At 38.4% G+C, this 10,940-nt stretch overlaps 1 protein-coding gene across 1 annotated transcript; it reads left to right on the top strand.

Moving 5' to 3' along the window:
- Positions 1-687: 687 nt before the first annotated feature.
- On the top strand, positions 688-10,486 carry LOC139125693 (epithelial membrane protein 1-like). The gene is made up of 3 exons (XM_070691794.1): positions 688-1,011; positions 7,014-7,190; positions 7,714-10,486. The coding sequence occupies exons 1-3, from the start codon at positions 813-815 to the stop codon at positions 7,902-7,904; spliced, it is 567 nt and encodes a 188-aa protein (XP_070547895.1). The 5' UTR covers positions 688-812; the 3' UTR covers positions 7,905-10,486.
- The last annotated feature ends 454 nt before the right edge of the window (positions 10,487-10,940 follow it).

Raw genomic sequence — 10,940 nt, 5'->3', positions numbered from 1 at the left:
CATATGTCACTACAGTGCCCATCCTGATTATTCAAATCTATCATACAGTCAAAGCGACGCTATGAGAAGAAGGCGCCGTGGGACAGTGGTTAGGGTACCGGACCCACTATCGGAGGATGGCGGAGCTGTGCCCCTGAGCAAGGCACTTTTCTCATCAGTCCTCCATTGGGTACTGAGTTATGCGTACCTCATCCTGTAATTGGGTTTGCCTGTTTGATGATAAATAAAAATAAAACAAAAAATTCAAAAACTTCCGCCAAGTGTATGCAAATGGCTGCGTCATCGCCAATGACCCAATTGTGCGCCCACGGTCCTGTAACTTCCCGTTGAACCCTTCCCCCGACCCCCTGGTACTCTACGACGTCATCGGACATGTATGTCCGAGCCGGGTTCAAAGGTTAAGGCATCACACAGGGGGCTGTATACAGATACTCGTCGCACATATTCGATGAGACACAAAGAAATATCAAAATCTAAATATGAATTTTACCTCATCGTTCTTGTCGCAATGTCAATGATTATCGATTGGAATAACTTCTCAAACACCAATGTTACTAAACCGTAACTTCTTGTCATACTCTATCCTAACACGATGTTTATATATACCCTTTTTCAATAATGGTACATGCTTGGACCCGCCTAAATACATCCCGTGACTATTACGTGTCAAAGTTAAGCGTCTTCGTCAAACCAACTGACATCTCACGTAAATTTGGCCTACTCTTCGTACGATTAACATTTTGTTAGCTTGCAGCATCGCGTATGTGTTTTTCAGAGATACAGAAAGCTACAAGAAAATAATATTACCAACGATGTCTCTCGTCGGACCCATCTCTAGCGTTGTGGTGGCAGGTATAGCAGTCCTATTTTACATCGTTAGCACGGCGACCAACTACTGGGTGGTGATTTCGGCTAGAGGCGCGAAAACGTACTACGGACTGTGGGAGTCATGCTGTGAAAACGTTTATGGAGTAAGCGTCTGCGCAACCCTGCCTGATTCCATACTCAAAGGTTAGGTTACTGCTTTCGTACAAGTTTAATGTTCGACACGGAAAGTTTGCACCTACAAGTATACTGAGCATATGCCACTATGGTTTGCACTAGTGGAAAAACCTACCCAAATGGTTATAAATGCTCAATTATAGTGATATTAACCGTCAACTTGTTTTCAGTAAACATGTTTAGCGCGACACAGCACAATTGATGGCAAAATTGCGCAACGTTCATATTTACCAGGAAATTGTCAGGGAAGTCAACTTTCGTTTTGTTACATTGACACGCTTCTTAAACAGAGACGAAACCCGAGCACGTTGCATTAAATTACCCGCATCAATTGTGTTTTCTTTGATTACATAAATTGACTACTATCAGATTAATTTTCATTTTTCCAAAAGCAGTGATTCAACGTCAAAGTCCGCAGACTGTACATTTGGTCCAACAAAAAATTAGACAAATGTATTTCAAAAGTGCCAGATTGTTTAGGATTGTAAAGTGCTGAAAGCGAAGAAGACTGTTGCAATTGATAAGAATTTTAGCAGCATTAAAACTGCGCAAACATTGTGCGACAAAATACTCTGCATATGTTGTCCTAACTTACGAAATTTGTCGACAAATTTAATTTTGACACTTAAATTCGTACAAAGACAAAGGAAAGGACGAACACGAAAATTACTTTCAATTTGCTTAAATTCGTAGAAACGATATAGGTAAATGATACACTGCTCACGTGAAGTGAGATAAGACCGAATTGAAAAATTCTTGCAGCTATTTGAAACAATGTAGCGGTGAGTGTTAGTCCCCCGGACGAAGTCCAGAGGACTTATGGTTTTGGCTCCGTCGTCCGTCTGTCCGTTCGTCCGACAACGCAGATATCTCAGACATGCCTTAGCCAATTCCTTGTGTCTTCATCGCATTTGCAATTTTTAAAAGTCTTTTCGCTATTATCCACAACTGAAGCGAATATATTTTCGGTTTCACATCTTCGTAGCATAAGCAACACGCACGCAACAATGATATGACAACGCATGCACACCTAAAAGAAACTGCATGAGTTATTTGTGCGATTGGAAAAACTTTGATGGCGTTGCTTTACATTATGTTGGACCACTCGCTTGTGATAAGCGAAGGGCAACAGCTGGTTTTCTTCTCCATCATCGCATTTGCTACATGAAATAGAGTTATGCATTATGGACATCGCAAGCCGCCATGTTGCTTGTTTGTAGCGTGTCACGATGAATGACGATTAGATATCACAGATGATCTCACAGATTTGTATCTATCACATGATTTTATTTACTCGTTTCACTTCCATGTTTGCCGATGGCTCTAAAGTAAAGTGGGAAATGCAGGTCGGGTAACCGGAACCATACGACTTATTATTCTTGGCTTTATGTAAACTGTTACTTTTTATACTCTTATTTTCTCTTCGTCCTCTTTCAGTTGGAAGTCTTTCATCGGACTTTAATACATTTGCGAAACAAATCACCTAACTTGTCCATTTCAAATTTCTGCTCCGCTGACGCAGAAATAATTCATGTAGCATTTTGATGAAATCTGAAACTTTCATTAACAGATCGTTTAAAATTTAACACTGTACTGACACGACTTGACAGCAGGCTAAACTTACACACAGCACATGATTAGACATGGATCACTGAACGATGACTCATTTTGAGTCAACTTGCGTTTTCAAAAATAACACATGCAAAACTTCGTATTCCTTTCTTTTCCTGGTATTCTATGAGGTCAAGGCAAGGTAATGAAGAAATAAGCCTGCTAAACTAGGTTACTGGAGAAGGAAGTGCTCGTCACGACTTCTAAGATTTCCATTTCGATTCACGGGATTAGCGTGTTGCTTCCAAAACTGTTTCTTGATACATGGCCCAGCTTACACGTGATATGCTCGCATGATTATTTACGCGACCAGTTACCAGCTGCGCCGAATGTGTAGCTCACGGTATCCAGTTTATTTCGTCGAAATGAATTAATTAGATAACTAAAAGCATATTTTACGTATTTAATCTTTCTATGCAAATATGTGACCGTGCTGGCTTGTTAACTTGGGTATCCGAATTTGACAAATTTTCTGACAAATCAAAAAAGTTAAGTGGAATATCCTGGTCTGCAGACGATGCGTAAACTACGTAGCCGTTTTTACATTTAAATTTTCATGAGAGTACATCTGAGTTGACTTGTATTCATTTGAGGTACTGATCGCTCTTAATTTATGATCAATACTATATTCAAAGCAATAATGCATCCCCTCCCGGCCCATAATGGACGAAAGCAAACTTTGCACGACATAATGTACGAGGCGAAGCCGAGTACATTATGGAGTGCAAAGTTTGCTTGAGTCCATTATGGGCCGGGAGGGGGTGCATTATTGCTATTATTTTATAGTTTTGGCAATGCCAGTGAATTTGTAGTTGTAGAAAACGAATAAAAAAGGAAATTTAAACCGAGTTTGAAGCCAGTGAGCGTCGTCCAGCATGATCGGCCCTGACTCCACACTGCACAGTGCACTGCACTGAACACGCACGTTCAGCACAAAAAATGACCAGCACTTTCACGGTTCATTTTGAATTGAAAAACGATGTATTTTCGAAGGAAATGAAAAGTAACTGCATCCCTACCGTCTATATCAAACTTGAAACATCACCTTTAAATATCATGCCATTCAAAAAGTCGACACGGTGAAATGCCAGAGATGGAGAAAACGGAATGTTCATGCATCGACATCAGTATGATCAGCGAGCTGCATGGTATCAGCTGATCAATACGATCATTATTATGTCGCTAGTAGTACAGCATTCATTGCAAACGATATCAACAGAGTTCAACATTGTTATTCAAATGTTTATATTTCAATAATAATTGTGTCTATAAATTTAATTTTCGATGGCTTCTTGAGAAGAGCTATTTTATTTCGGCGAACGAGAAAACTTGACGTAAACGGGTGCTTGAAAGGTACAGTTGACAAACATACTGGAGGGTTTCCGTACCATCGCGATATCGAGAACAAGGCAAGGTAAAATCACAGACATGGGGAAAAAACAATGAATGAAAGTTGTCTCCGATTACAGTCAGTGCATCAGAATTAGGTGGCCGAGATGTTAGATCAACGGAGAGTCCACGGTCGTCATGATTGTTGGTAGTAGCTGACCTTGGACCGAGACTTTGAATGGCTCCCGAATGGCTCCGTAGTATGTCCGTAGACACTTTTATATCCATGATGACAGCAAGCTGCCGTTGTTGGCTCGTTTACGGCTGGTTCGAGTAGCCTTTCACGCTTGCATCGTTTACATGGCCACTGACATGCATAATATGCCACGTGTCAAACCCAGTATCGTCTAGGAGTTTGCAAACGTACTGAGTTCTGTTTCACCTTTACGGCAACGAAGCGAACCATGTTGTAAACAAACGTTCGTAATACAACCAGCGTATGCTGAGCGCCAGCCAGACAGACGACAAATGCGTGCGCGAGGACTCAAAAAATGTGATAAATCGTACAGTAAGACATTATTATCAATATTGTGCACGATTATCAAGATTTATAGTTTTGTGTATTACATGGTTTATCCGATATTTTCCCTCCTTTTAAATGCGCAGTCCTTTTTTCGTTTTCCAAAAAAAATTTGCTCGCTGTGGGGCCGCAATGCTGAATAATGGAATACATTATCAGTAATAATGTATGGATATGACGTCACAAAATTCACTGGTATTGACAAAGCTATAATATAATACTCAATAATACACTAATATATTAAGGTACACGTAGAATGCGCCAATTGGGACAGCTATTAGGACTGTCAAACATTACATTTTGTTACTTTATATCACAGGGACTCATTTTAAAGCTCTTCGATTAAGAAAAATATTCACCGACATAGTTTTTCCCCGTAGAGTAAACATATGGATGGCGATCAGTTTGAATTTCAAATATCGGTAAATGTTGGGTAATTTATTTCTCCTGTACTAAACTTTACACAACGATGCCTCGTTTTAATATTGATTTTGTAAGAGAATTGTTGAAAGTTTCACTTGAGCAAAAGCTTAAGTTTTTTCAATTTCGAGACGCGTACTGCCGTAATGACGGACTTTACACAGATCATCGAATATTTCCGTTAAACAAGACTGGGAGGCCCAGAGCGGAATCTTGTGTACAGTCATGAAAACATGCTTCGTCCATTAAAGTGTTGCAGCTTCACACCGCAATATATGGTATACCTCGTTATCTCTCAAAATACAGTTAAACGGAGATATGTTGAATATCCATGCGTTAATCGGGTCATATCAAAACAAAAGAGAAATGTACAATAGCTCAATGCAAGCCTCAACAAACCAAACGACAAAAACGTGAAAAGCTCGTTGTACTAAACGGAAACACCGATAAATCATGCACAATGCTTCATCGGACATTTAGATATCTATTAGGTCAGCATCTGTACCATGCTTCATCAAATTTAGGAGTAATATCACTAATTACAAAGTTCATTTAATATGCAAATGAACCCTTTATTAACTCTACACTGCTTAGTTCTTCACTCGACAACTATATATTTATGCGATGGATATCCGTAACAGGTTTCACGAAATGTGGTCCCGTAATATCAGAGTTATATCACTAATTACAAAGTTCATTCAATATGCAAATAAACCCACAATTTATTTAACACTACTAAATGCTTCACAACACAGTCAGATATCTGTCGGGTCAGTATCTGCAGCAGATTTAATCTAATTTGGTGCAGTTATTTCGGAGTTATATATCTGATTACACAACTTCATTCAATATGCAAATGAGCTGCATATTAATTTGACACTGCGCAATGCTTCTCAGTACAATTAGATACATCAGATAAATATTTGTTGTAGGTTTCCGAGTTATCGTGTAAACGGACAGACAGACACACACACACTAACACACTCACATGGACAGACAGACAGACATCGCTATGATATTTGCTCATCTGTGTGAATACGTTAGCTAAAAACACTGATACCTTACATGTTTTAAAGTTTCTAATCTTAATTGTGAATAGATTAAAATTGGGTATCAGCAGTGAAAGCAGATTTTAAAGGTTTCGATGAAACCCAAATTTTGAGAAAAATTGCTAAGGAACAAAATCGTCTCGATTTTGCAACTCAGATTTAACACTATGGTTAGACGTATGCCCTATTATCAATCTGATTTTGGGTAAATCGAAAAAGTGGTTCGTAGGAATTGTCTTATGGGACTCAGAACTACAGTTGACGTTATAGGAGTAAACCTTTACAGAGTTCAATTTATTGAGGATGGGGGTATCTCATTAGGATGGATATAACATGATATCAAATGATATCACATCATAGCTGAGTGTCATTTTAGTGGTGAGAACATAAAAGCATTGATACAAAAAAGACCAAACGTGGGAAAGGTGTAGGGTACATCAATCGATTAATCCTGTACCACATCATTTTTGCAAAATAACTTTTAACGCACCAAATTAATGTGACGTGCACAAAATCAAAGCGTCAGTCGTATCTTTAAAGAATACAGCGAAAGTATATGTGTTTCGGACATTGATTTTTTTATACTAAGAGATTCAGTCATATTAATTTGTGTATCTGTGACAAACTTTTGGAGTGTGCGAAGACCAATAGACGCAGTAGATCTCCCGGTCTATTATATTCTTGGAATTAGTCTTGTTTTGGCAATGCTCAATTTTGTCAACAATATGTCCAATTGTGATATGTTTCTCATTCAGTTGCTGTACTCTATGATTTAGTTTCATCAACTGGACAACTACAATTTTAGTGTATTTACAAGAATTGTCCCGCCTAAAGCTTATCTAACGTCGTGTATATTCTTTTGTTTACTTTGTCAATATGACCAGCACCTGTGCTGATCAGTAACATTTAGTTCTAACTGGGATTCATTTTACGTGATAACATAAGTGGTGTACAAATTTCTGCTATAGCTGCTCTCTCTGTCTCATGAAGTATTATTATAGTTCTTCTATCTCTTTATGCAGGATACATGGAGGCTGCACGTGGTCTTATGTTGACAGCGTTGATCGTCGCTGGGATAATATGGATCTTAGCTTTCGTAGCGCTAATCGGAAAAGGCACTGGACGGGCCCAGCACTCGATCTTTAAATATTTTACAAAACGCTTCTGGACAATCAACGGAATGATCTTCTGTGTAACAGGTGTGAATTATATACACTTTTCAAATTCACTAATCTCCTGATTTCGCTCACTTTGCCTGCCACTGCTTCTCTTCCTACTCTCCTCCTTCTCTTCTTCTTCATCTTCTTCTTCTTCTTCTTCCTCTTTATTTTTACATTACTTTATATTATTAAAGAAGTGTAGCTAAACGCTTTTATAGAGTCTTAGAGTAGATGTAAATCTCATCAATTCGCATCTCCTACTCGTTTTCTAGTTAATATGTTCGTATTCACATCGCGTGCAGTATGATGCAGTTGCAACGCATCCTTGGGTGCGTATAGGAGGATGTCGCTAGTGTCTGCCGTTATATCTATTGAAAAGAGGACTGTGCGATTAACCAATCAAGTCGAGGCGATGTGGAATATTTTATTTAATATCCGTTGAACTAGGGCTTCTAACAGAGAGAGAGAGAGAGAGAGAGAGAGAGAGAGAGAGAGAGAGAGAGAGAGAGAGAGAGAGAGAGTGTCCAATTCCGTTTACGATCTAAATATTTATACTTTTTAGGTTTGCTGGTATTGATTGGAACGAGTGTATATGCAGGTGAAACGAACAAGGACTTAAGCGGAGGTGTTGATTATTCGTTCGGTTATTCAATCATCCTTGGCTGGATCTCCATTCCTTTCGGTGTCGTTGCAGGAGCCATGCTGATCTATTTCTTTCCTGCCATGCGGGATGACGCCTATGATAATATGTAGCGGCCATCGTATAGCAGCTAAAATAGAATGATTTAGTCTTGAAGGAGAATGAGTTTATGTAGCTGTCATTTAAGCAAAAAAATAAGTAAAAGCATGTAATGGGCAAAAATGTCAAAGCAACATGCAATATGTACAGTAAATCTAAAATCATTTCTAGGATTTTTGTATGAGAAATTGAAGAAAGGATAGATAATAGTCTGCTCTTCCACTGAACTGTTTAAAAATGGAAAGTCAGAGACATTTTAGAAGCACAGTACACATGATTTTGAAAGAAAAAAATTGTCACAATTTCATCAGGCATCATGTCATTTCATCTGCATATTCAAGGTGTAAATACTATGTAAGGGGCACTGACAGTTCTATGTGAGAGTGTAGAAGGCTACAAGTTGTAAAGTTCACATGTGCAGCATGCAGTCTAGATATTTGAGTTTTTCTTCAGAGGCACTATAACACAAAGAATCTCTAAGCTATTTAGAAATAATTTGATTTCGTGTTGCGGTTGTTCGGAGCCAGATTCATGCTAGATTAATTCAAATACAAGAGAAATGAAAGTTTGCTCCTTTGGTTTCACCTTTGAGTAATATAAAATGATTCCAATGTTTCACCAATGCAAGTAAATTTTCTGAAATATTTGCTCATCATTCTTCCTCTGCGTGATTTATGTAAGAATAGAAAAATAACCTTTAATGAAAAATAATAGATCGGAAAATGTCTCATCGGTACATTCGTATAACAGACTCCATACTGCCAATATCAAAATATCGTCTAATACAAATCTTTACCAGCGAATACTTGCAATGACAAAGTAACCAACAACTGAACCAAAAAGATATCTTAATGAAAACTAAGAGAGGTACAAGATTGGCCATTAATACTTTTTTCACTTACCTGGGCTGCTTAGGTGTACCTCACATAACATATCAGAAGAAGTTTATGTAGACAAAGATATGTGTATCACAACTAAAACAAAACAGTATGTATTGTAATCTTGCAATGCCAATTGCGAAATCCTTTCGACAGATTTTCGAATCAGTTGTTTTCAACTGTGATATTGTATGATTTCCTTTTCAAATGTTTCAAAAATTAATGGTTTCCAAATGCATCAAGCCCATATCCCTTCAAAGGGTAGAATTCAGAGAAAAGAATAAGAAGATATTTTGAAGTCAACAAATTTCATGAGTTACAGCTGGTGGGGCTTTAATATCAATTTTGCATATTTAACGTCACAGTAATTACTACTCCTTAATTACAACAGCACATTTCAAATCCCCAAGTTGTATCTTCTCAGTGATGTTCCTTGAATAATCCTGAACGAATTGACACTACGTTAGAATTTTACCTTATGCTCGTTTTGTAATTTAGGAAAGCTCATAGCGATCCTGTACCTCCCTGTCAATTGGGCAACTTCAAAAAATGATATAATTATTTGCAGACGTGTTTCGGAATATTTGTGAATATCTAACATTTTCATTTTTCGTCAGAATAATAAAAACAAAGGCAATACTTCATTCGTACAATACAAACCAAAGTGAACTTATGCCAGGGATGTCTCGTGTTAATTGTTAGCTATGGATTCAAAAGCGTTTTGGAGAGGGTTTTGGTAATGGTCCTTTCAGGGTCACGATCGCCCGACAAATGGTGCTGGACGTCCCTGCGCACTTGGCCTGGAAACGGGCGTCACCAAGTTTCACTTTTGTTCAAGGATGGTTCTGTTTGTCCTTCTTCCATGAGGAGGGTCTAAGAGGTTTCGCTCTGCACCATGAAATTCAGCGAATCCCCGTGCTGTGTTAGGGAAACTGACGTGTCCCAATTCGCTTATGGCTGTATATGTCAGAGTCAGAAGCTTACACATAGCGTCGTGTTGATGCGCCATCAAGCAAATAATGTGAGTAAGGCGGCAACTAGGCGTGTTGCAATTATCGACGCTACTGATTTGAAGAAAATAGAAGAGAGCCATTTTCTCACGAGAAACATGATAAGGTAGGTATGTCACATGTCACTGGATGATATGGGTAATTAAGGAAAGTAAAGATTGTCAACAGTTAACAAAACATTTTCAGGAATAGAAGAATTTACTTGTTCTGAGACTGTGGGTTTCTGTGATAGAGGGCGATATTCTATCGACGCTACGAAAACACAAAACCTGGTCTTATCTACATATGTCCTCGATTTTTAATGATATTTATGCAAATAGCGGCAGACCACAATGGTGAAATAACGACGTCCGCCGATGTACCTCTTTGACCTTTAATAAATGCAGTGTTAAGTCCAAACAGACCAGATTCTTCGAATCTGGCCTCCCTTTTCTCGTCGTTTTGCCTTCCGATCCGATTTTGCACCTACCAGTTTAAGATGCACACTTGTTTCTTCAAATGACTGCCGTTTAACAAGTTTCTTTGTGCATGTGTGCATGCCGTTGTACGGTTTCCCCATTGTATGTATGAGATAAGCGGTGTGAAAAAATAATTCTGTGAAAACCAGATGATCACCTTTGATACTTCTTCTGTTTTTGTAGCATTTTGTCGTTTTGGCTTTGGGTAATAACACTCGCTCAGCTAAGGTTGTCCTTTATCTTTGAATGTAAATAAAGAAGAACAACAACAAAAAGCGATATTTTAACAAAATGTCATATTTGATCTACAATCAGCACCAGTGAACCATCTAAGAAAGACTTAACTGCTGTGTCCATGTGGTGTGAGATTTACGAAGAACTCAATATTCAGTACACTTCTATCATTTATTTCGTACTTTTTCAGTGTAAAGGTAAGTTATATTGTCGCTATGTTTAGGTAAAGAAGCCAATTTTCTTATAATGGGCGCCTAAATTACAATATCTGCTATATCATTTCGTTAAAATATTGTAAGGTTTTTCTAGCTGACGATTCCTTATGCAATATAGTTCTGGAAAAGTTCTAGTTAGACATTTTTGTGACTACTTGTTACGGCCGTTGTATTCCAGGGCGAAGATTGTTACTGGTATGTACCAAACGGGTCGTAGAGGGCGTGATCTCCAAGAATGTCAGGAATTGCGGTCGT

This window comes from Ptychodera flava (genome assembly GCF_041260155.1).
Source record: "Ptychodera flava strain L36383 chromosome 3 unlocalized genomic scaffold, AS_Pfla_20210202 Scaffold_26__1_contigs__length_13983176_pilon, whole genome shotgun sequence".
In the NCBI taxonomy this organism is placed as follows: domain Eukaryota; kingdom Metazoa; phylum Hemichordata; class Enteropneusta; family Ptychoderidae; genus Ptychodera; species Ptychodera flava.
This window is presented reverse-complemented; position numbering and strand designations above follow the sequence as displayed.

Excerpts from the sequence above, each read along its gene's own strand:
- LOC139125693 (XM_070691794.1), top strand. The coding sequence starts at position 813 with ATGTCTCTCGTCGGACCCATCTCTAGCGTTGTGGTGGCAGGTATAGCA. Across the intron at positions 1,012-7,013 it reads GCCTGATTCCATACTCAAAG|GATACATGGAGGCTGCACGT; the intron begins GTTAGGTTACTG and ends CTCTTTATGCAG. Across the intron at positions 7,191-7,713 it reads AATGATCTTCTGTGTAACAG|GTTTGCTGGTATTGATTGGA; the intron begins GTGTGAATTATA and ends TATACTTTTTAG.